Source organism: Mirounga angustirostris, unplaced genomic scaffold (assembly GCF_029215605.1).
Source record: "Mirounga angustirostris isolate CCGP_5_RB_7025 unplaced genomic scaffold, mMirAng1.0.hap1 SCAF_5, whole genome shotgun sequence".
NCBI lineage: Eukaryota > Metazoa > Chordata > Mammalia > Carnivora > Phocidae > Mirounga > Mirounga angustirostris.
The window spans coordinates 63,288,406-63,314,527 of NW_026991713.1; the positions used below are offsets into that span (position 1 = coordinate 63,288,406).

At 45.5% G+C, this 26,122-nt stretch overlaps 2 protein-coding genes and 1 long non-coding RNA gene across 6 annotated transcripts in view; 2 read left to right on the forward strand and 1 right to left on the reverse strand.

Annotated features, from left to right (window-relative positions):
- FAIM2 (Fas apoptotic inhibitory molecule 2) overlaps positions 1 to 3,648 on the forward strand; it is a 32,021-nt gene extending 28,373 nt beyond the window's left edge. The window contains exon 12 of the mRNA XM_064591277.1: positions 1,147 to 3,648. Within this exon, the coding sequence (XP_064447347.1) occupies positions 1,147 to 1,296 (150 nt within the window). The 3' untranslated portion in view covers positions 1,297 to 3,648. The remainder of the gene's footprint in view (positions 1 to 1,146) is intronic.
- The window catches only part of LOC135364429 (uncharacterized), a 77,178-nt gene that overhangs the window by 41,968 nt on the left and 9,088 nt on the right, over positions 1 to 26,122 (reverse strand). For 2 of the 4 annotated variants that reach the window (XR_010411523.1, XR_010411524.1), the window contains exons 2-3: positions 22,460 to 22,581; positions 21,904 to 22,169 (exon numbers count right to left, since the gene is read on the reverse strand). This is a non-coding gene — a long non-coding RNA (uncharacterized LOC135364429). Of the gene's footprint in view, positions 1 to 9,355; positions 12,411 to 21,903; positions 22,170 to 22,459; positions 22,582 to 23,301; positions 23,439 to 26,122 lie in introns of those variants that run through there. The other 2 variants (XR_010411526.1, XR_010411525.1) reach the window with 2 other exon arrangements.
- Positions 19,406 to 24,220, forward strand: BCDIN3D (BCDIN3 domain containing RNA methyltransferase). The gene is given in 3 exon segments (XM_045873483.3): positions 19,406 to 19,682; positions 22,927 to 23,492; positions 23,494 to 24,220. Coding segments are annotated over 3 exon segments (876 nt in total). The 5' UTR covers positions 19,406 to 19,448; the 3' UTR covers positions 23,570 to 24,220.

Genomic DNA, 26,122 nt, shown 5'->3' on the forward strand with positions numbered 1-26,122 from the left:
CTCTTGCCTCATACATATTTATTGCATGATGAATGTTCCAGAGGATTCAAGGTACATAGGTCTTCCACACACAAGTGACGGAAGAGCTGGGCACAGCCCAGTTAACAAGAATGTGAATGGATCTAAAGAATTCCAAACCCATGTGGGCCAGGGTTCATAACCTCTGAGATACTGGTGGAAATTTGGGCTTCTTTTCTCCCAGAAAACTACACTGTACCTGTGAAGCGTCATATGCTATTTCTAGGGCGTTCTGCTTCCTGTGCTTGGACCCCAGGGAATAGCTAAGTTGGTGTAGACAGTAGGAAGGCCCGGTGAGGGGGCAGGAGGGGGGCAGAGAGGAGCTCTCTCTAAGGGAATCACTGTTCATAGTCTGTTAGGCCAAGAAGGTGCCCTGGAAAGAGTGTTTCCTGGCAGGAGACACATTAACCACTGGTGCTGCTCACAGACAGCAGAACAGAATGCCTGAGCGTGGGGCCCTGTGGAGCCAGACTGCTCAGGTTCAAATCCTAGCTTTGCCACTTCCCAGCTCTGTGACCTCAGGCAAGAGCTTAACGTCTCTGGGCCATGGTTTCCTCTAGGAATAATCCCTACTCAAGGGATGTTATTAGGACTAAGTGGGCTAATGTCCACAGAACACAGAGTAAGTGCCTATTCTCTGCTCACTGTTAAATGAAGCATTTGTTCATCTTCTAAGGCAGGGCCCTGAGGCAATGGCGAGAAGACTAGGCCTCAGCTTGAAGGTCCCTTCCTCCAGGAAGCCTTCCCTAGCTCCCTGCCACACTCACATAGGTCAAGATCCTTATTATTAGCCACCCTCCTGGGACACTTCCCATTTCTCTTTGGTTTCCCTCATATTAACGATTACTTCCACTCTAGACTCTAAGGCCTGATCTTGTCTGTCTTTCTTGACTATTTCCCTGTGCTTGGCACATAGTAGATGCTTGGGGAAATAGGTGTTAATTAGGGACGGGAGGTGTTGAGAAAGTTCCAGATTCTGGGCCATTCCAGGAGGGTCACGGAGCAGCCAAGCAGCAGATGATGGTAACAAAATCGGGGAGGGGGGAGGCTGGATGGGGACACTGAGCCCCCTCGGTCGGTGACACAGTGCTGGACCTTCTGACTTCTCTCTCTTCCCCCTTCTCTCAGTTCCTGGCATTTGACACCCAGTTGCTGATGGGTAACCGACGCCACTCACTGAGCCCTGAGGAGTATATTTTTGGAACCCTCAACATTTACCTAGACATCATCTACATCTTCACCTTCTTCCTGCAGCTTTTTGGCACCAACCGGGAATGAGGAGCCCGCCCTTCCTTCCTTCCTTCCTTCTTCCTTCCTTCCAATAATGTCCCCTTGCTGGTCCTCTGACCCTCCCTGTATTCCTGCAAGCCCAGATATAAAACTAGCTGCCAGCCCATCCTTTGGCCTCCCCTCAGCCCGATGCTCATCCTCACCCTCTGCAGCTCGTACCCAAGCATTAGGGGCCCTGTGGAACCAAGGTCACACCCTCCCCCTCTGTGCTGCCCCTTCCCCCCACTTAATCTCCCAAAGTGGACAGTCAAGGCCAGAGGCTCCCCTGGGTTTGAGGACCAGCAGGATTTCAGATGTGGGAAAGAGACCCCAGGAAGCCTAGCTGAAGCCTGCACCCCACTGAGGTTCCTCCTAAGGCTGCCACAGCTATGTGACCTTGGGGCACACTGTCCTCTGTCCAATCCACCCCTCTGTTCTTTCCTTCCAGATCAGGCATTGACACTTATAAGGGGGTGGGAGGAAGCAGGGCGAGGAGGTGAGGCTGCTTTGCAGGTGGGGGATGTGGGTGGACCGAATGGTTGCCCCAGGCTGCCCATCCTCGCAGCTTTGAGACCAGCAGCTTGTTCTAGGCACTTGAGCCCTGGGGCCCGTGGGAGAGGGACAGGAAGCCATCTGCACTTGCCTTGGTTTACCCTCCTGGGTCATGACAGAGCACTGCTGGGGTAGGAGGTGGGGGCAGGGGGCTCTGCTTCTAAGTGGGGACCTGTCCAGGGGTTGTAAGGGAAGGGGGAGCAGGCAGCCCTCTGGGAGGCGTGGGCTCTGAAGTGGCACCAATTCACTCAGACCTGCATCTCCCTGGGGGGCGTTTGAGGTTGGCAGGACTGACCTTCTCTCACCCTCTTCTCTGGAGCCCCTGGGTTGTCCCCCACCCTAGGCCTGAGGCTGAGTGGAGTGCTTGGGCCCTAGAGGATTGGATGCTCTGAGAGAGGGATGGTTATACTGGCTGCTGAACCAGCCCCACGAGGAGGCAATCCTGCCCTGCCCTGAGTCCTTTCTGCACTTCTTTCCTAAACTCTCCCCCATCCCCTGCTGCCATGTGCCGGCTGATCCCCAAGCCAGGCCTCCTGAGGCCTCAGTTGGCAGTGCCCATGTCCCTCCCCCTGGCTTCTCTGGCCACTCAGCCTGGAATCCTAAGCCCCCTCCATTCCTTATCTCCTTATCTCTCCAGTTTGGAAGCTGTTCAGCCAGAGTCCGTCCCTCCAGCTGGTCCCATGTGATGAGGTCTGGTCTCCTTATCAGCCTCCAGGCAGCTGAGAGCTGAGACTTGGGCAGGGTGTGCGTCAGCCAGCCAGCCCCCTGCAGGCCCTGCTGGGGAGGGGACGAGGGGGCCACACCTGGGGGAAGTGTGTAGCCGGCGCCTCAAAGCTGGCTCTGGGCCAGTGGAAAGTTACCGGGTGGGGTCAGGGAGGTTCAGATACCTGGACCTTCCCTTGGCCTCTCCCTTCTGGGCTCACCTCTCTCCCCTATGCTGGGGGCTCTTTTGCTCTTGGAGAGAGTGACTAGGTACGTTATCAATCTGTTTTGACTCTTCCTTCAGACCACCCTTCCTGTTTTCAGCTTTCAAGAAATATTGCAGAAGCCTTTGAAGTTTTGTTCCACCTTGGGCATTTGAGGAAAGAGGGAAGCAAAAACAGATGGTGGTGTTTGTGTATGAGACAAAGGCAACTGGGAGCATGGCTGGATGCCTACTGTGTGCTGGGCCCAATTAATCCATTAAAGCAATCCTATAAAGGGAGTAGTCTGCACATGCCAATCGCAGAGGGAAAAACTGAGGTGATGGAGAGGATCGGGAACAAGACCAAGGGCATACAGCTAACCTACTAGGTTGGGGCTAGAATGAGACCAGGTGGTCAGGCCAGACATCTCCTGATGTCTTTGGAGATTTGTTGTCCTCTGTGCCACCCCTGGCCTCCCCCCTGCCCCCAACTACCACCACCAAATTTTGTACTCTGTCATTTCCACCTTTTAGACACAAGCTGGGGAGCAGGATTCTGGTGTCTGATTCCCAGTCTCACTGCCGCAGGGTCATGGTATTGAGCGAGATGGAAGACCTCGGTCTGCACAGTGGAGGGAGAGGCGCCAGAACCCTTGTTTCCACTGACTTCCTGGTCTGGTTGCCACCTTTCCTCCAAGGCCCCTTCACTTCCTCTCCTAATCTCTGGCCCCAATTCCAAAGGGCTCACTCAGCCCGGGCCTTGGCCATGCTTCCCAGAATCCTCTTGTCCAAGTCCTCTTCTTCCTAGGACAGTTGATGCAGAAATAGGATTGAGAAGCTTAAATCCAAGGCTGAGCTCCGAAAGCTTGCAGGGAGGAGGTAAGCCCTCAGCAACAAACCTGACAGGGCCACTTGGGCATTCTCAAAGCAGCGAGAATATGCCGCAGAGCCTCCTGCTCTGGGTCCTGTGAGGGATCCGGGACATGCCGAGCCGGCAGCAGAGCCAGGGCTGGGGGCCGTGCCTTCCACCTGCACCGAGGCCAGGAGGAGCCCCAGGAACACCTGGCTGGGGCGTGCAAAGGAGGAAGGGCGGAGGAACAGGAATGCAGGATTAGGAGAAACTGAGAATCCCAAGCTGAGCAAGTGCCACAATCTGCAGAGGAGGAAGAGAACCTGCTGGCCCCTCACATGTTTGGCAGGGGTGGGGCTGGGCCCAGGAAGGGGTAGGTTGGATTTTATAGAGCTCAAGGCAGCCAGGAATCTGACCATCTGGGATGGGAGGCCGGAGGTTTCTTGCCAAGAGGAAGACAGATCAAGAGATCCTCTGCTGGGATTGCAGCTGGGGTCCCCGGGGCACATGGAATTCCCCAGACTCCTGCCCCAATTCCCAGGCACGTGTGTGGCTCCTTTGTCACCTGAGGAAGCCCCAGGAATCTTGATTCTTCCTCCCGGGGGAGTCAGGAACCAACCAACCAGGATTCTGACTGGGAATCAGACACCAGAATTCACCAGAATACCCCGATTTCAAAAAGGCCCTGCCTCTCCCTCCCCGACCCTCCTGGGACGAGGCCAGGACGGAGCAGAGCTCCCTGTGGGCTGATTTCACGCAAGCACTTTGCTGCCCCGCAGTGGCTGCCGGAGGAAAAGCAGGGCCTGGTTCTGCAGGCGGAAAGCAGGTGGGCTGTATGGCCTGAGGTTTCAGGCAGGATCTGGCCTTCATTCGTGACCCTTCTCAGACCTCCCCAGACCTCCCTCCTCATCAGCCTCCGATGGTTCCCCTTAGTCCAGTCGTTGTCACATCTCTGTCTGCTGGAATCTACCCTGCGCCGCCCGGGCCCCAGAGCTTTCTCCCAAGTGACTGAGGGCAGAGACCTACCGCCACTCACAGCCCTTCTGGCCTCAGCTCCTCCAAGCTGCCCAGGGTCCGCGCCTGTTCCCTTCCTTGGCCTCGCCTTCCCGGTCCGTGACTGACAGGAGCTAAGAATAAAATTATGACACCTGAACCCTTTCCTTCGCCTGCCTTTTGCTTGTCACCTCAGATGGCTGGGGAGTCCGTGTGAGGTTTAACTCAGATTCGATGTGAAAGGTTCACACCAGAGCTGTTTCTCCCAGCATAGCTAAGTGTGAATTAAATCTCCACACTTACCTTGATGGGGAAAAAGAAACACTGGGGGCGCCTGGGTGGCTCAGATGGTTAAGCGGCTACCTTCAGCTCAGGTCTTGATCCCAGGGTCCTGGGATCCAGCCTGGAGTCGGGATCCAGCCTGGAGTCGGGCTCCCTGCTCAGCGGGGAGTCTGCTTCTCAATCTCCCTCTGCCCCTCCCCCCCGTGCTCCCTCCCTCCCTCTCTCTCTCTCAGATGAATAAAAAATAGAAAAAAGAAACACGGGGCGCCTGGGTGGCTCAGTCGTTAAGCGTCTGCCTTCAGCTCAGGTCATGATCCCAGGGTCCTAGGATCAAGCCCCATCTCAGGCTCCCTGCTCAGCAGGAAGCCTGCTTCTCCCTCTCCCACTCCCCCTGCTTGTGTTCCCTCTCTTGCTGTGTCTCTCTCTGTCAAATAAATAAATAAATAATCTTAAAAAAAAGAAAAGAAAAGAAACACAGGTCCTCCTGTCAATATATACCCTTTGCAGAGGCTCTTTGGATGCTTGCACCTGTCACCGCCCAGCTGGAGGTGCCCCTCTTCTACTTCTGTTAGAAGAGCCTTCCTTATGTCGACCCCAAACCTGTGTCCCTAGAAGGAAAGCCTATGTTGTAGCTGGAAGGATCCCCAAGAGCAATAGCTTTAGGGGTCACCTCTCCCATGAAGCCTTTCTCAGTCCCTCCCCCAGGTGCCCTGGCCATCCCCTCCTCGGAGCCCCCCTCCCCTGTACCACCCCAGCTGCATTTTAACCTCTCCTCCTGTCTGCTTCTATGTATGACACTTCAGCTTGCTGCTGGAAGTGCGCATGCTGGTGTGTGCGGTTATCTGCCCCCTCCCCAGAGGAGGAGTCACTTTGGAGTAGCTTCGGTCTCTGCTGGGGCTGCTTGCAAGGTGTGGTGGGGCATGAGCTGCCTTAGAGGGGTGTCTTCTGAGGTATGCAGATGGATAGGGCGTGTGTGCTGGAAAAACACAGGGGTGTGGCACATGGCGCTAATAATAAGGTTAGCGCTGGCTCCTGCAAGTGTCAGCTCTGTAGGCTGGCGAAGAGGAAGAGAAGTGGCACCTGCCATCACTTTTGTTCTTGGAGAAGTCTCTCAAAGATCCCTGCCCCTTTAGTAAATAAACTTCCCTCCTTCTCATATACCCCAGGCACTTTTCAAACTACTGCTTCTGTGCTGTGTCTCAGGCAGGCGTACTTATGCTGATTATTTAATGATGGGGACCCCCATTTCCCACCTCCCATCTCCCTCCAGCTCTCCCAGAGTTAAGCCCAGATTCTTTTTTTTTTTTTAAAGATTTTATTTATTTATTTGAGAGAGAGAATGAGATAGAGAGAGCATGAGAGGGGGGAGGGTCAGAGGGAGAAGCAGACTCCCTGCTGAGCAGGGAGCCCGATGCGGGACTCGATCCTGGGACTCCAGGATCATGACCTGAGCTGAAGGCAGTCGCCCAACCAACTGAGCCACCCAGGCGCCCCGAATTATTCTGTTGTTTTATTTTTTTTTAAGATTTTATTTATTTATTTGAGAGAGAGAATGAGATAGAGAGAGCATGAGAGGGGGGAGGGTCAGAGGGAGAAGCAGACTCCCTGCCGAGCAGGGAGCCTGATGCGGGACTCGATCCTGGGACTCCAGGATCATGACCTGAGCCGAAGGCAGTCGCTTAACCAACTGAGCCACCCAGGCGCCCCCTTTTTATTCTGTTTTTAAGCAGAATTTGGAGGAGACATAAAAAGCTCCATGAGAGTCTTTCGAGCCAGCAAAGAATTCTCAAAGTAATAAAGGGCCCAATAGCAAAAATCAAATCCAGGACACTATCAGGAAAACACGGTCTCCTGGTAAAGACAAGGACAAAAGTGTGATTACAAAGCCCTTTGTTAAGACCTCAGAAAGATCTAAGATGGGGCCTTCATAGACTCTTTCCAACAGACGGAAGTACTCCTAAGAGTCTTAAAGGTGTTTATTGCACAGGCCTTCTGCTAAACAATAGGGCTTCTCACGATCTTAAAGATACTAGCCTTCAGCAGTTTCCCTGGGGGCCCAAGACAGGAGGCCTTGCCTTAGATTTATGAGTGCAACTTGTCTAATGAAGCTTGTTACTGTGCCCCAGTAAGATTCATAGAAAAACCAGAGGTTTGTTTTTTGTTTTTTGGGTTTTTTTAAGATTTTATTTATTCATTTGAGACACAGAGATACAGAGAGAGAGAGCATGAGCAGGGAGAGAGGCAGAGGGAGAGGGAGAAGCAGGCTCCCCGCTAAACCAGGAGCCCGATGTGGGGCTCGATCCCAGGACCCTGGGGTCATGACCTGAGCCGAAGGCAGACGCTTAACCATCTGAGCCACCCAGGCACCCCGAAAAACCAGAGTTTTTAAGATTTATATTGGGGTGGGGTTCTGCACACCGCACAGAGTCTGCTTGAGATTCTCTTCTCCCTCTGCCGCTCCCCCACCCTGCTCTCTGGCTTTCTCCCTCTCTCTCTCTCAAATAAATAAATAAATCTTAAAAAAAAAAAAAAAAAGCTTTGTATTGGTAGAAGCACCACCAGCTCAACCTGAAAGGGAGAGGAAATAGTACAAAATGAAGAGGCCTTTGGACCTATGTCTGTCCTGCTATTATATGCCGTGTGTGTGTGGATGCAGGTAAATAACTTTAGTTATTTAATAAGACATATATTTATATGTCTTTAGTTCACATTTAGTTCAGATTGAGAACAGCCTTACCTAAGGAACCAAACCTGAGGAGCCTCACATGCACATACACTTGATTTAGATGTGATTCTGGACCTCAAGCCTAAACCTGATGTAGTAGGGGAATGAAACTTTGGGAGATCTTGGGAGGGGCATGAGGCCAGGGGGTGGAATGGAGCAGTTTAACACAATGAGCACAGTTCTTTGACTAATGGAATGTGATGGAAGGGCTATTGTGTGTGTTCCATGAGTTCTCTGGTGCAGCAATTCTGACAGAAGTCCTGGTTGACCCTGATGGGACCTCCTTGATTCGGAAGCTAGCTCTTCACTAGACCAATCCCTCTGGCACTGGGATGGAAGGCACCGAGTGACTGGACCCAGGTCATATACTCAGCCCTAAGCTGCACTCATGGATGGGGATAGGGAAAATGAGGGCTATTTCCCCAAAGGAAAACCAGAGTATGGCTCCCAGGAGAATGCTGAATGACATATCCACCACCTTAAGACAGAGAGCCTGTTGTCAGGGAGCTCCGTCAGGTACGGAGATGACAGGGAAGTGATTGTCACATGGTAAGTGCCACACTAGTGTAGTTAGATGAAGAGTTAGGAAAGTCTTCTCCGAGAACTTTGAGCTGGGTCTTAAAGGAGGAGCAAATTTTAGTCAAGCAGGCAAGAGAGAAGAGGGCCATTCCGACAGAGGGAACAGCTTGAATAAAGGCCTGGTGTGTGTGTGGTTGGGGGGAGGTTGGGGGGACCAAATAATCGGCACTATGTGTCTCTTCCAATGTGATGTACTCACAAGGACACATTCTGCCCCTGTAATTCCTACCAAAAAAACTCAAAGCCTGAGTCTTATGAGAAAACACTAGACAAAACCAAATTGAGGGATATGCCACAAGCTAATTGGCTTATAGTCCTTAAAAATGTTCTCAAGTGAACAGGTGATTGGGTATTAAAGAGTACACTCATGATGAGCCCAGAATAATGTAGAGTTGTTGAATTGCTAGATTGTACACCTGAAACTAACATAACACTGTACTTAACTACACTGGAATTAAAACTAAAAACAGTACAAAAAAAGATCTAAAATTTTTTAAAATGTTCCAAAATGCAGGCTTCTGGTGTTATCTCCAAAGGAGGTTATGCCCACAGTTGCATTTCAGTGAGTACTATTTTAAAAGTTAATTTGTTTAATGTTAATTAAATATATAGATACACACATACATTTTATGTACACTTATGGATAAGAAAAAATCTAGATGGCTATACATCAAAATGTTAATTGTGGTTATCTCCAGGTGGTGCATAAGACTTCAGGTCTTTTCTTGTGGTTTATCTAGATTTACTAAGTTTTCTATACTGAAAAATTATGTAACTTGTATAATGAAGTATACTAAAAAGAAAAATTCAGAGAATAGGGACACCTTGGTGGCTCAGTCAGTTGAGCAGCCGACTCTTGATTTTGGCTCACGTTAGGATCTCAGGGTCATGATCTCAGAGTCCTGGGATAGAACCCCATGTCGGACTCTGCCTTCAGCCGGGCGTCCGCTTGAAGGTTCTCTCCCTCTCCCTCTGCCCCTCCCCTTGCTCACTCTCTCTTTCTCAAATACATAAATAAATCTTTAAAAAATATTTCAAAGAATTGGGGCGCCTGGGTGGCTCAGATGATTAAGTGTCTGTCTTCAGCTCAGGTCATGATCCCAGGATCCTGGGATCAAGCCCCGTGTCAGGCTCCCTGCTCAGCAGGGAACCTATGTCTCCCTCTCCCTCTGTCCCTCCCCGGCTCATGCTCTCTCTCTCTCTCTGTCTCAAATGAATAAATAAAATCTTTAAAAAAAAATAAAAAGGGGGCACCTGGGTGGCTCAGTCAATTAAGCATCTGCCTTCAGCTCAGGTCATGATCCTGGGGTCCTGGGATGGGGCACCATGTCAGGCTCTCTGTTCGGTGGGGAGCCTGCTTCTCCCTCTCCCTCTGCCGCTCCCCCTGCTTGTGCCCTTTCTCTCTCTGTGTGTCAAATAAATAAAATCTTTTAAAAAAAATAAATAATAAAAAATTCAAAGAATCAACAGAAAAAAGAGGGAAAGAGGGAAGGATGATTGGAAAGAAGGAAAGGAGAAAGGGAAGGCAGATGGGAAGGAAACTGGCAGTATTGACAGTTACCAAGTATCACCTACTTCGTGCATTGAGTATCCTTTCCCAGTCTTTTTTTTTTTTTTTTTTTTTTTGGTCCTCTTTGTAAAACAAAAAAATGTAAAACTACATTGTTGAGAATCTATTCCTTCTTTATAAAACAAGCATTAATTCTGTTAGGTGGCATTTATGTAGCTGCCAGCACTGTACCAGATGCTGGGGATACAAAAGACAGGACAGGGTCACTTCCTTCAGTAAGTTCAGAGTAAATAAAAAATTGCAATCTTGTATGAGAAAGGCAGTAATAGACACACATCTAGGTAGAGGGAGAGAAATACTCTTTCTGAAGAAGAGTGGGTGGTGATGTCTCACAGAAGAGGACACACACGAGCTGGGTCTCAGGAAAGTAGCAATCATGGGGGGCAGGGGGAGGGTAGAATCCAGGCCCAGGGAACAGCCTGTGCAAGGACAGGAGCCCCCACCCCGCACATTAGGGACTCTGAGTGGTTCAGCATGACTGCAACAGAGACATTAGAATGGGGTGGGGAGCGGGTGGAGGAGAGGAAGCTGAAGAAACAGGTCAGTTTTTAGAGGACCTTGCAGATCATCTTAGGCACTCAAAACATTGTCCATGGGCCAGCAGCCTGGCATCACCTGGGGGCCTGTCAGAAATGCAGATCCCAGGAGCGCCTGGGTGGCTTAGTTGGTTAAGCATCTGACTCTTGGGGCGCCTGGGTGGCTCAGTCGTTAAGTGTCTGCTTCGGCTCAGGTCATGATCCCAGGGTCCTGGGATCGAGCCCCGCATTGGGCTGCCTGCTCCGCGGGAGGCCTGCTTCTCCCTCTCCCCCTCCCCCTGCTTGTGTTCCCTCTCTCACTGTCTCTCTCTCTCTCTCTGTTGAAAAATAAATAAAATCTTTAAAGAAAAAAAAAAGCGTCTGACTCTTGATTTCAGCTCAGGTCATGATCTCAGAGATGGAGCCTCGGGTCAGGCTCCTTGCTGAGCATGGCGCCTGCTTGAGATTCTTTCTCTCTCTCCCTCTGCCCCTCCTCCCTTCCCACTCATGAGAGTACATGCTCTCTCTCTCTGGAAAAAAAAAAAAAAAGAAAGAAAGAAAAGAATGTAGACCTCAGACCTCCAAATCAGAATCTGCACTTTAACAAGAGGTTCAGGCGAGTCATTTGCATATTCATGTTTCAGGAGGCACCAGGGAGCCTGCCAGTCAGATCTGTCTTCCCTTTGTGTCCTTAGTAGGGGAGAGGAGGTGGGTCTTCATCTTCTCTTCCTGGTTTTTTCACCAGCTCCTCTGCCTCCACTAACTTCAAAGCACCCCAGGCCTCTAGCCTCTGTTCCCTTCACAGACCTTACCTCAGCCACACTGTCCTAAACACACCTTACAAAACCCTTGACTGTAGGGAACCCCTTGGATTTGAAAGATGGTAAATGAAAAGGTAGGATTCTATGATTCTATAAAAGAATTCCTTGCATAGCATGGTAATCTTATGAAATTCATTATGCCCGAGCAGTGGTACATGCTGAAACTGTACATAGGTTCAAATAACATTTAGAAAAATTTACAGATGCTAAGTCCATAGTGCATTAAGAATGGGAGCTGAGGATGCTTGGAGACATCATTCCTGACCTTTTCTTTGTAATAAGCTGTGTTGGTTTTTTCTCTTTTTGAATATAAAAACTAATACATGTGCATTATTGAAAGCATGGGAAATACATTAGTTTGAAGAAGAAAATAAAAGGGCAGTCAGAGGGAAAAACAAAGTTTTCACAACAAACTGGGAGGGGCGCCTGGGTGGCTCAGTCATTAAGCATCTGCCTTCAGCTCTGGTCATGATCCCGGGTCCTGGGATTGAGCCCCGCATCGGGCTCCCTGCTCAGAGAGAAGCCTGCTTCTCCCTCTCCCACTCCCCCTGCTTGTGTTCCCTCTCTCGCTGTGTCTCTCTCTGTCAAATAAATAAATACAAAAAAAAAAAAAAACAAAACTGGGAAAGAGAGATGGAAATCAGGGCATGCAAACACACACACACTCTCTCTCTCTTCCTCTTCCACCCACTCCCTGGGTCCTTCTGATATGGTTATATCAATAATTATGAGTTGATCAATATTGAATGTTTACATATTAAGACTGTAAACCCTGTTGACCACAGGCCTATGTAGTATATGGTGATTACTTTTCCTTTCTTGCACAACGTTTTGCTTTTCTGGAGATTAATCAGTTATTGTTAGTTGTTTGTACATTTACTTTCCTATGTCCTTATTATTTTTCTTCACCACCTTAAGTGGGTAAATATCCTCCCAGTATGTTCAAATATATTAGATGTTCTTTCATTTCATCTTGCTGACACCATATCGTCTTTCCAAATCTTCTGACTTCTCTAGCCTGCACTGGATGCTCCGGAGCTCTGTTGTGCAGCTGTTACGCGGGCATCTCTCCTCACCTCCATCCTGGGGAATCCCCTTCACCACCCTCCTCTGTTGGAAACCTGCATTCTAGATCCCATGAACTTCCCTTTCTCGGGCTTTCTACTCATTTTAGTGGAAAACCTTTCCCAACAACTTCCTGAGAAAGAGTTGATGGGAAATAATACTTTTGGTTTCTTGCATGTCTAGAAGTGTCTTCATTTTGTGTTCACAATTCATCATTTGGCTGTGTATCAAATGAAAGTTTGGAAATAACTTTCCTTCAGAATTTCTCTGTCAAATAAATAAATAAAATCTTTAAAAAAAACCTTTTTATTTTAAAATAATTATATGTGCAGTGAGGTCCCATACACCCCTCACCAGGTTCCCTCAATGATTACATTTTTTGTGATTATAATGCACTACCCAAACTGGGACATTAACACTGGTATGTGTGTATATAGTTCTGTGACATTTTATCACACATGCAGATTCATGTAACTACCACAGCAATCAAGACACAGAACAACAACAACAACAAAAAATGACACAGAACCATTCCATCGTCACAAACATCTTCCCTGAGCTATCCCTTTATGGTCACATCCACCCCGACCATCCCTGGCAACCACTAATCTGTTTTCCATCTTCTGTAATTGTTTTTTCCATTTTGAAAATGTTATATAATGGAATCATATAGTTTTTATCTTGCAGGGATTTTTTTTTTCACACAGTATAATGCTTCTGACATCCATTTGAGCTAATGCATGTATCAGCAGTTTGTTCTTTTTTTTTTGCTGAATAATAGTCAATGCTACAGCTGTCCCACATTTCATTTAACCATTCACCTATTAAAGGACATTTTGGTTGTTTCCAATTGTTGGCTATTACAAATAAAGCCCTGGGGTGCCCTGGGTTGGGCGTCTGCCTTCAGCTCAGGTCATGATCTCAGGGTCCTGGGATCAAGCCCCATGTGGGGCTCCCTGCTCAGTGGGCAGTCTGCTTTTCCCTCTCCCTCTGCCCCTCTGCCCTGTTCATTCTCTCTGTCTCTCTCTCTCTCTCTCAAATAAATACAATCTTAAAAAAAAAATAAAGCCCTATGAACATTCATGTAAAGGTTTTGTGTGGATATAAATTTTCATTTCTCTAATATAAATGCCCAGGAGTGTGATGGCTTGGGTCATATGGTGTTTGTTCAATTTTTTTCTTTTTTAAACAGATTAAGATACAATTTACATAACGTAGAGTTCACCCATTTAAAGTGTACGAAGTAATATTTTTTAGTATATTTAGAGCCCTTCCCCTCTTCCCCACTGACCCACAATGGACTGTGACAACGAGGGAGAAATAACCCTTTATTATATTATGGTAAGGTACTGAGATTTGGGGGTTACTTGTTACAGCATTTAGCCTGCCCTGACCAATTTGGCTCTGTCTTTGGAGAAACTGCCTTTACCTCCTGGATCTCAGTTTCCTCATCAGAAAATAAGGGGTTCAAAATAGGGGTTCTCTTGGTTGCGTTTCAGCTATAACACTCCATTTATAAATTGTATGGTTATTGTTTCCAAGTGGTTTAAAACTCTGCAAGGACTAATTATAGAATTTCTCAACTACAATAAGGAGTAAGTTCTCCATTTACAGATGGGTTGTGTTCCAAAAGTCCAGACAGAAGTCCCTTGTTGGAGTTTCTGGAGTGAGAAAATAGACTCGATATTTTAAAATATACACAGACTCCTGATTAACCCTCAGTCCTGAGGCCCTCTGACCCCCAAATGGAGGCAGTGAGTGAGGTGGAAAAGCAGGGAGCAGGGGCTCTAGGGCATGATTTGAAAGGGAAAGAAGGGAGAGTAAGATGGACTAGACCATGGGCCAAGACATCAGCTGCACAAGGTTCCTTAGGAAGCCATAGAAACCATTATACATGTCAATCGTTCCTGACTTATATAATTCCAGTTCTATATATACACACCTCTGCATTTTAACTGTTCTTGGGTATATGTTCTGTGCAGGGCAGAGATGAATTTGCCATGGAGCTAATGAAGCTCAAGCTTCAGGGTCCTCATTTACTAATAGAACACTTCTAAGGCCCTAGAAATGTGTCTACAGGGTCATTTGTTTTTGTAAAATTTGAAAAAATATGATATTTTAAGTACAGGTGGTTAAAACTTGGATTTCCACTTTGATGTCCCTTCCTTCACATTTGCCCTTATGTTAAATGGCATTGGAATGGCTACAGGCATTTTTGGAATCCAGCTAAGGGGAAGTTTAGTTGGAGATACATTCCATTTAGGATCTATTCACATGGTTTAAAATTACTTCCATGCATAGCTGAACTTTTACCTGCTGAAGGAATAATTCTAGAAGTCTCTTATCCACCACTATTATGACCTAGAGGTGCAAGGCCAGAGTTCAAATCAAGATCTAAACCTGTCCTACATTTAGCACCTGGTACCAGAAGTATGCAGGAGTGGAGGAAAAAATAAGGGTTAGAAGATGTATGAAGCCAGAAGCTAGTCTGAAGAAAATTCTTCCAATTGTCAGCTGTGCAAAAATATAAGCAGAGGATTCTGCCCATATTGACATCTAGTCAAAGTAAGTTTTGTCCTGTTGGCAATATACTCAATAACATAGTATATCATTATAAATGTACCATACATTCTTTTCTTTTTTGATGGGAACTGTTCAAGATACAATTTCTAAGAATTCTTATCTTCATATTTTTTTGATGACACAAATTACCAAGATCAAAGCAGATAATAAAAAACTCATAATACACCAATTATAATGAGGTTTTCAAAGGCAAATTGGCTAGTAAATGTAATCAATTTGAAGAGTATATCTAAGATTAGTCTTTGCACAGGAAAAATTTTAAAAGCTGACAAATACCACAAATATCACAAAAAACTCCCATTATAATTTGATGAATTAAATGCTAGTCACACTTGAATATTACTTTTTTCTTACATTTTTGGCTACATACTCTTTGGTTGCTTCTTCATATGGCAATGATTTAATAATACCATTTTTTAGAGAGGACAAAAAAGATAATTCAGTATTTTCTTAGCATGGCAGATTAAATTTGCCCTTTATTTTTTTTTTAAGATTTGCTTATTTGCGGGGAGGGGCAGAGGGAAAGGGAGAGAGAAACCCAAGCCAACTTTGCACTGAGGGTGGAGCCCGACGCAGGGCTCAGTCCCATAACTGGAGCCAAAACCAAGAGCTGGATGCTTAACCAGCTACACCACCCAGGCACACCCAAATTTGCCTTTTATTATTTGATCATTTAGAAAAGTCTCTTTCAGGTTCACAATTTGTTATTGGCAATGTCATGTAAATTTAGTTTGTCATCAAACTGGGGAAAAACTTGGTCAAGTTTCTTTCATGTATGAGCTAAAATTCCAGAGCTTTTAAAAATGTGTAATTTGGGGGCACCTGGGTGACTCAGCCGGTTAAGTGTCTGACTTTGGCTCAGGTCATGATCTTGGGGTCCTGGGATCGAGCCCCGCATCGGGCTCCCTGCTCAGCGGGCAGTCTGCCTCTCCTTCTGCCCTTCTCCCTGCTCATGCTCTCTCAAATAAATAAAATCTTTAAAAAAAATAAAAATGTGTAATTTGTTGTGATTTATTTCCTCATTGTAAATAAATATTCACTTTTACATGTCTCTGTATTTGTAATCTTTTAAAAAAATTTTTATTTAAATTCTAGTTAGTTTACATACCATGCAATAGTGGTTTCTGACTCATCACTTACATAGAACACCCAGTGGTGCCCTCCTTAATCCCCATCCCTCATCTAGGCCATCCCCCACCCACCAAGCACATCCACCCCCACAATTGTATAAGCATCAGGCTCCACAAAACCTGGCCAACTGCAGTGTTGAGCATGCTCCTAGGTGCGCTATAGCTATTTGAGGTGTTGGGGTGACTCAGGCCCCAAGCCCAGGAGCTGAGTATTGTCAGGTCACCTGGGCCAATCAAAAATAAAAAATGGACACAGGTTCAAAAAGTCACCAAAGTGGATCAAACTAAAATGCCTCTTTATGGGCTCACCTCTGAGGTATTTTAGGTCCCCAGTAACATTACCAGACCCACCTCTATCTTTGCTTCTCAAGGATCCCAGGATGAGGAGGAGCCTGCCATTCCCCATCTAGACCTGGTGACTTTTTTATCTTTCTGGTGAACAGTGTTTCAAAAACTCAAAAACATGCCCATGTCCTTAATGAAATCAAACACCTTACTGGCAATAATATATACTGTGTTTAAAAAAGCAAACAAAAAGCGTTTACAAAAGTAAGGTGATTCCAGCGCCTTGAAAATTAAGGGTGGTCAAGGGTTTGTGCTAGCGCCATCTAGTGACAAAAGGAGGTAAGTTCGGCTCACCAAAATCTGTCAAAACACTGGGGAGAGAAATGGTACCAGGGCTGCTGTTCCACCCCGAACTTTTTCTGGAAGTTGTTCAGAGTACTGTGGCTTACTCAATTCCACTATGACTTTTGGTCTTTAACTTATGTCCCCAAATAGATCAGGCAGAGATGGAAGTATGAAGTACAAACTGGGAGGGCAAGAGACAGGGCCCATTTTAACCTCTGCCGCTTAAAATTTTACGGGCAGATAACACGACCTGCAGAGGTCATACTTCAGTTCCTTAGAAGTTCAGCAAGCCACTGGCTTCATGTAGCAGGAGGCCTTTTAAGATGGCAGGCCAGGTGGGGAGAGGTCAACACAACTCTGCTGACCCCTGGCTGAACCTGTTGGATATTCTGGGCTATCCTGGCTTCTAACTGGAAACTGCTACCTGGGCTAACCCCTTGGTCTCTCTCCTTACCAGCTCTGTTCTTTTCCTACCTCTGGCTCAGCCCATATTTTGCCTACCTCCATTCCACTTTGTCTGTTTCAGTTCAGCTCCTTTCTTCCTTCCATTCTAATTTTCCTAAAACAAACCTGGCTTTAGTCATCTACTTGCAGCTTCTATTGAGTTTGTTTTTGTTCTCCTAAATTTTACTTCATGTGGTAAGTACACTTAATATGAGATCTATCCTCTTACCAGATTTTTAAGTGTACAGCACAATATTGTTATCTACAGGCACAATATTGTACAACAGATCTCAGATATTCATCTTGCATAACTGAAACTTTGCAGCCATTGATTAGCAACTCCCCCTATCACTCTCCCCCCAGTCCCTAGCAACTACCATTATATTCTTTGTTTCCATGAATTTGACTATTTTAGATACCTTACATAAGTGGAATCATGAAGTATTTGGCCTTCCATGACAGCCTTATTTCACTTAGCAAAATGTCCTCAAGTTTCATCCATGTTGTCACAAAGGCCAGGATTTCCTTCTTTCTTAAGATGAATAATATTCCATTGTATACAATACCACATTTCTTTTATCTATTCATCTGTTCAATGGACACTTGTTTCCACATCTTGACTCTTGTGAAGAGTGTTACAATGAACATGGGAGTGTTACTATCTCTTCGAGAACTTGATTTAAATTCTTTTGGATAAATACCCAGATATGGGATTGCTGGGTCATATGGCAGTTCTATTTTTAATTTTTGGAAGAATTTCCATAGAGGCTGCACCATTTAACATTCCCACCAACAATGTACAAGGGTTCCACTTTCTCCACATACTTGCCAAAACACTTGTCTTTGTTTTTGTTCTTCGATAATAACCATCCTAACATATGTGAGGCAGTATCTCATTGTGGTTTTGATTTGCATTTCCTTGATGATTAGTAACATTGAGTGTCTTTTTACATACCTGTTGGTCATTTGTATGCTTTCCTTTGGAGAAATGTCTATTTAAATCCTTTGCCCAGGGGCTCCTGGGTGACTCAGTTGTTAAACATCTGCCTTCAGCTCAGGTCATGATCCCAGGGTCCTGGAATCGAGCCCCACATCAGGCTCCCTGCTTAGCAGGAAGCCTGCTTCTCCTTCTCCCACTCCCCCTGCTTGTGTTCCCTCTCTCACTGTGTCTCTCTCTATCAAATAAATAAATAAAATCTTTAAAAAAAATAAATCCTTTGCCCAGTTTTTATTTATGTTATTAGTTCTCCGGCTATTGAGTTATAGGAGTTCCTTATACACTTTGGAAATTAATTCCTTACGAGATCTATGGTTTGCAAATATTTTCTCCCATTCTTTAAGTTGTCTTTTTACTCTATCCATGGATTTCATTGCTGTGCATAAGTTTCTTAGTTTGATGTCATCTCACTTGTCTATTTGTGCTTCTGTTGTCTCTGCTTTTGGTGTCATATTCATGAAATCATTGCCAAGATCAGTGTTTCCTTTTTTTTCTAGCTATCAGTTTCAGGTCTTACATTTAAGTTCTTAATCCATTTTGAGCTGATTTTTGTGTAAGGTTAAGGGTCCACTTTCATTATTTTGCTTATGAGTATCCAGTTTTCCCAGCGCCATTTATCAATACTGAGTTTTCATTCAACAAATATTTATTGAGCATCTTTGGGCCAGGCATTATGGTGGGTATAGGGGATTCAAGGCTGGGAATAACATAATGGTTGCAAGCACATCCTCTGGAACCAGACTGCCTGGGTTCAAATCCTGGTACCATCATTTCTAACTGCATGACCTTGAGCAGGTTACAAATTGGTTGTAACCCACTGTCCTCATATATAAAAAAGGGATAACTACGGTCTTTTCTTCACAGGAGTGATATGACGATTGAAAGAATATATGTAGAGGTCCTAGTCAAGTGTTTGGCACCTGATAAGCACTCTCAAGTGCTGGCTCTTAAGGATGGTCCTTGCCTCTCAAGGAGCTCACAACTTACAGTTGGCCCTTTCCACCTGACTCACTTGGCAGTCAGAGCCATCTTGGTCTTCTGACACTTCCAAGTGACCCGAAGCTTCTGGCTACCTTTTCCTGGAACCATGGGATGAACCGGCGCACGTTCCTGTATCACAGATTCTTTGCGTGGCTCTGGGTAAGTAATTTCTACCCTCTGGATCTCACTTAATGCACTTGTAAAGGAATGTAGCTGATCAAAATTTATTTCCAACATCCCAACAAACTTCTTGTTCTGGGTACCTCAAGTTGAAACTGTCAGCTTGGGCAAGTCACTTAACCTCTCTGCCCTCATTTCCTCACCTGTAAAATGGGATATTACTCACCACCGCCTAGGCTGTGGTGAGGGTTCGACAAAGCAACGCAAGGCCGGCTGGCAGCGCTCTCCCCGCGGACGTCAGCCTTCAGACCCACCCGCCTTTGCCATTCAACGCACGCGCGCTGGTGCCCGTGCAGCTCGCAAGCCGGCTTCCGACTCCCGACTTCCGGTTCCGCCGGGACCCAGAGACCAGACTGACTAATGGCGGCGTCCACGACACAGGCTACGGGGGGCGTTGAAGAGGCCGCGGCGGACGAGGAACCGCGAATTCTGGAACCCGGGGCAGCCCCATTTGGAAATTTCCCTCATTATTCCCGCTTCCATCCTCCAGAACAACGGCTCCGCCTCCTGCCCCCGGAGCTGCTTCGCCGGCTCTTTCCTCAGAGTTCCGAAACGAGGCCGATCCTGGGGCTCGACGTGGGGTGTAACTCTGGGGTGAGTGACGGGGGCGGGGGCGGAGGTTGGGGAGCCGAGCAGTTGGCTTCCTCCGCTTTCGCTGGGGCTTTGGTTCGGGCATGGCGGTCACACCCATCACGACTTTTCCAAAAAGAATTTAAAGGCGTCGCGTGGGTCAGCCCCGTGCTGCTGCTACCGGACCTCTAGGGTCCCACCACCATCTCTCTTAGGAATCTTGGGGAGGAATAATTTTTAACTCCGTTCCAAATTCCTGCGTCCCCACCCGTGCGTTCGCCACCTCACGGCCAAACCTCACGTGGGAAGGGTCACCGTATTTGGGCTTCCGGCACTTGCCTCCTGTCTAGCGTAGCTGGCGACCTGGCTTCAGAGACGGGGCTTCCGGAGACTCACCTTTGGGAGCGTAGGGTTGGGATTGGTTTACTGGGAGAGATGAGCCGGGGTGACTGAATCATGTTTGGAATTAAGACTCCTGTGCCATATAGTGTAGGATGGACCCTGGAGCCAAGTGGATATTTATTTAAAAAGCAATGAGTTGACTGAGTACAGTGGAGAGGATCGAGAGGGAGAATACAGCCTCCTAGTGGAGGAAGGCATTGCCACGTCTTCTTACCGCAAAGTATTCTTAAGCGTAGAGTGATTATAGTGAAATCACATCCAGAATATCGAAATGTCTCTCTGACACCTATTGTAACTACTAGCATATCCTAGAGGAGCAGACATTCTGACCCTGTGATTGCAAATTATAGGCATGTAATAAAAAGTAAGTCTCTACTCCTGACCCTAAATTCTCCTTTACCCCTACACAATGGCAACCGCTGTTTATAACTTCCTGGATATGCACCCTATGTGTACACAAGCATTTATGTATGTATAAATATCCTGCCTCTTTTAGCTTTATACATAGTAGCACACTGTTTTTCACCTTGCTTTTCACTTGATAATTTGGAGGTCACTCATGTCACTACATTCTTTTTTAGCAGCTTCAAAATTGTATGGATGTACCATAATTTATAGGGTGCTTTATTTACATTTCTAAAACGCCCAGGCCTCACTCTAGACCAACTGATTCAGGATCTTGGGTGATTGAACCCTTGAGTCTGTATTTTCTTTTCTTTTTTTTTTTTTTTTTAAGATTTTATTTATTTATTTGACAGAGAGAGCACAAGTTGGGGGAGCGACAGGCAGAGGGAGAGGGAGAATTAGGTTCCCCGCTGAGCAGGGAGCTCGATGTGGGCCTCCATCCCAGGACCCTGGGATCATGACCTGAGCCAAAGGCAGACGCTTAACTGAGCCACCCAGGCACCCCTATGTTTTCTTTTTTAAGCTTCTAGGGTATTCTGAGATTGGGGAATTGAGGATGGAGAGGGTGAAGAGATGTGGAGGAGTGACTGATGTAGCAAAATGACTAGTCAAACTGGCATACCCAAAATCAGATTGGAAGAGGGAGTCAGAATAGAAATAAGTATGGAAATGGGGAGAAAATTAAGCAGCATAGTATAGGACCTTCCTACTCAAAATGTGGTCCTTGATCTACAGCATCAGTATGACTTGGGTGGCTTATTAGAAATACAGAATCTCAGGGGGCACCTGGGTAACTCTGACAATTAAGGGTCCGATTCTTGATCTCAGCTCAGGTCTTGATCTCAGGGTTGTGAGTTCAAGCCCCGAGTTGGCTGCATGCTGGGTATGGAGCCTACTTAAAAAACAAACTAGAAACACAGAATCTCAGTACCCCCCCCACACAATCTATTAAATCAGCAGCTTTATTTTAATAAGATCCATAGGTGTTATGCATATCATTAATTATTAATATGGATATTAAAATGTGAGAAGCCTGGTATAGAGGAAAGAATCTAATATAGCCTAAATCATTCCATATACTATGTGTGACATTGGACAAGTCACTAGCCTCTGAATCATAATTTTTAAAATACAGAATTTTTTGTGAACTATGCCACACATACAGAAGAGTGCATAAAACATAAATTTACACTTTATGAATTATTATAATGTAGACACCTTTATCACAATAGTCCAGATCAAGAATGAAACATTGTGAGTACCCCATGAATCCCTTATATCACTTCCCCTGTTCATAAAACCCCCCTCCACCCAAAGGTAACAACTAGCCTGATTTTTATTATTTACTTGCTTTTCTTTATAGCTCACTATTTTTGTATCTCTAAACAATGTAGTTTAATCTTACCCATTTTTGAACTTCATATAAATGGAAGCTTACCATGTATTTTGTTTTGTGTCTTGCTTTTTTACTCAGAATTATCTACTCAACATTGTCATCCATATTGATGCACTGAGCTGAATTCCTTCATTTGTAACTGCTATTTAGTATTCCATCTTAATGAATATACCACATTTAAGTATCCATGCTACTATTATTGGACATTAGGTGATTTCCCGCCACACTTTCTTCACTTGCAAAAAGGCCTAAGTATTTTCCTTACAGGATTGTTGCACAGAGCAAAAGGAGGTGATACATAAAAATGCCTTGAAAAAATGGATTAGAACAACATAAATTTGAATTGGTTATAATGGTTATAGAAGTCAACGCTAGAGAAAGGAGATGGTGACTTGTTTAAGAGTCAAAGGTGCTGAGATGGTGAAAATCACAAATCATTAGACTTGGCTAGAAGGAAGAAGATCAGCAGTGACTTTTGGGAGTAATGGATGTAGAAGCAGAATAAATCTCAGAAGGGGGTAGTGAAGCATAAGCCAGGTAGTAAAATTGAGGTTGTAGAGCGAAGGCTAAATGAGGAATCTCTGGAATCCAGACTTACCCAACTACAAGTCTGAAAAGCAGATTTTTATAAGCTGGTGCTTGCTCTGTTCCTCACCTTCCTGGTAAGGGACACTGGTTATGCCCTTGGAACTCTTTCCTCCTCCCTAGGGTCTGAGATACCTAAAAAAAGAAAAAAAGTGAGTTTACCAGCATATTACTTAAGGTGGGAAAGACTGCTCTCAGCTCCTTTGCTGCATTCATTTGGCTGTAACTTTCAACCATACAACCCAAAGTACCATCAATGTCAGGAAGGTATAGAGAGGACACATTATAGCCTGAGACCCCTGGAGGGGGCCGAGAACCTGCTCTGTGGAAAACTTTTTGGGCAACCTGCTTAACCTAGGAGCTTCACATCCTATAAAGCCAAGGGTAAGTGACAGTCCAATGGGATGATAAGAGATAGAGGTTTTTCTTACATTCACTGGTTGAGAGCTGCAATGACAAAGCTCTTTTGGATTTCTCTAGGATCTGAGTGTGGCTCTGTACAAACACTTCCTTTCCCTACGTGATGGGGAGACCTGCTCAGATGCCTCAAGAGAACTCCATCTACTCTGCTGCGACATAGATCCAGTCCTGGTGGAGCGAGCTGAAAAAGAATGCCCTTTTCCTGATGCCCTGACCTTTATCACCCTGGACTTTATGAATCAGAGGACCCGGAAAGTTCTCTTGAGCTCTTTCTTAAACCAGTTTGGACGTTCAGTTTTTGACATTGGCTTTTGCATGTCAATAACCATGTGGATTCATCTGAACCACGGGGACCATGGCCTATGGGAGTTCCTGGGTCACCTTTCCTCCCTTTGCCGCTACCTCCTTGTGGAGCCACAGCCCTGGAAGTGTTACCGGGCAGCTGCAAGGCGTCTCCGGAAGCTGGGTCTTCATGATTTTGACCACTTCCGTTCCCTTGCCATCCGAGGTGATATGGCTAATCAGATTGTGCAGATCTTGACCCAGGACCATGGCATGGAATTAGTATGCTGCTTTGGCAACACCAGCTGGGACCGAAGCCTTCTGCTCTTCAGAGCAAAACAAACCAGAGACTCATCCGATTCCTGAATTACTGACAGAGGAAGGGAAAGAAAGGAACAGATTAAGATTCTGGAGACAGTGAGACAGGAGGGCAGGAAGACCAGGAAAGAGATACTGAATACTAAGAATTAGGTTAACTTGCCTTAATTCATGATTGTAAGGCAGCCTCAAAACGTGGCAGAAGCTTTTGTCCAAGACATACAATTGAAAGAATCAGTATCTATTCCCTACTGTTTGAGTTGATCCTGGAAGAGAATGTATCTGTGGAGCAATGAGCTGGGTTATCCAGATTGAGATGGCCTAGAGAAAGTGATCCTGGTTCTAGGATATGGAAGGGGCTGCTTCTAGTGGTTAGAGACTTATACCAGGCTAGCCTTAGAATGTATCAGTTTCATGGGCAACTTGAATCTAATCTGGCTTCTTCAGGCTTTTTCTGGACTTACTCATCCTGCCTTTCAGGCAAAACCTCACAATACAATCTGGAATGAAGAGTCACTGGCCTGGCTAAAGGAGAGGGTTAGTAAGAAAAACATCTTATCTTTCCAGAGCAGGTCAAGTCTCCAACATGCCCAGGTTCAGCACAACAGGTAACAGATACTGGCCAAAATGCACTGACTAGCATTTATAAAATGTTTAAAAGATTTAAATTATGAACCCAATATCCAGCTGGTACAAATGAAATTAATGAAGTGGGACTGTATAATTATATATAATAAAAGTGACTTGAATATGATTTAGAATGCCCTGTGATTCTGGCGTAGGTAGGAAACTTCTGCTTTTAACCACTCTATCCGGGGAGGTTTCAGCTCAAGAAAAAGAACCTCACCCAAGCTCAGAATGGAAAACATGCCAGAGAGTAAGTTAATTCAGGACTTCTTTTGTTAGCGTCCTCTGCCAAAGCATACCAGTATGGGGGTGGGAATATGTGGAGGGAAGCAGGCATAAAATGCAGTCTACAATTGGATGACTTTAGCATCAATGCTATGGGATAGGTGTCACTGATGTTTGTCAGGTTTTGATACCTATGAGTTGAGTCCAAGGGAAAGTGGAAGATGGAGAAAGATTTGTTTGGTGGAGAGAAGATGAGAAAACAAAATATACCTAGCTAAGAAGGGAGACTAGATTGATGAGCTTCAAAATCCTTAAGATCCTATTATTTTCTGAAGTTATAGGAGGAGTAGGGAATAAGAGAGTCTGAACCACCAGTTAGACATTCGACCTTTTGATGGAGAAGTTAGTAAAAGTTCCTGCTAGAGAATTTCAACTTTATGCATGAGAGAGCAAAAACTGGTGCAGTCCCTAAACGATAGGAGAACGGAACCAAAACCTTCATTTAGGAAAACCAATTTTTCTATTTTGTGCAGGATAATTATGTGGTTGGTGCTATTTCCAATCTCAGACTCCAGTACTACTTTTCAGTCTTTTTATATTCCTGCTCCTGATCACTTTCATCTTAGTGACTCTTCTAGACTTTTACCCTTCTGCAGGTTCTTGACTCTGTATCCCTGCCCCATTAATCTAAACAGATGACCTAACCACCAACCAGCGCCATTCTTGTTAGCTGTGTCAGGAAGTCTTTTCTTGCCCTCAGTCTTAAACTCCTTCATCTTCCCTCCTTTTCACTTCTGAACTTACTCAGTGAGCTTTTACCCAAATAACCTCTGCCCGAATTCCTGATCCCAACCTCCACTACCTCTCCCAAACTGTGCTTTCTTGAGGATCCCCTTGGTGTATCCTTGGCCTCATTGACTCCCTGTCCACCTGCCAACATGCTCAATTCTCTCTCATCTTGAAAACCACCAGCTTTTTGTCTGTCCAGTCTCCCTTCAGGTTTATTCAGTCTCTCCCTCCATCTCTTTACCACCAAACATGAGCAAAGCTCTTGAAAGAATAGACCCCACAGCATCTGCTCTCTCATTTCCCATTCAATGCCAAATCCTGAGGCTTCTTGTTCAGTCTTCCTCCTGGGTCATGGCACTATTCAGCACAACTGACCTTCTTTGAACTTCTTTGAACTGCTCTTCCTTGGCTTCTTCACCGTGCCCTTCTCCCTTTATTCTCTTCATAGCTATCTCTTAGTTTTTCTCTACTCTTAAAGCAGTTAGTTCAAATTTTAATTGAACTTAAGTTACCTGGAGAATCTTGGATTCATCTCCAGAAACAGTGATTCAGGTTAGGAATGGGGTCTGGGAATCGGTTTGGTTTGACTAGATTTGAGTGTTTTTTTGCATTTTTTTATTGTGGTAAAATGTATATAACATAAAATTTACCATTTTAACTGTTTTTAAGTGTACAATTCCATGGCATTAAGTACATTCACAATGAGGAATCGGTTTTTTGTTAAAAAAACCCCAGGTGACTCTTGGCAAACCAAAATAGACCACACTTTGATTGCTTAGGGTCCCTTAGGGTCCATCCAGTCCTCTTCTACATATTTTTCCTCTGATGAGTTCCTCCACTCCCATGCCTTTAGCGACCACCTATATGCTAATAACTCCCAAATATATTTGTGGCCCCACCCCTACAGTTGTAGATTAATATTTTTCCTGTTTTGTAGTCATATCGTCTTAGATAGTTCTTAGTTACCTGAGTCAACAATATCCCAAAGCAAACTCTACCCTCATTCCAAACCTAA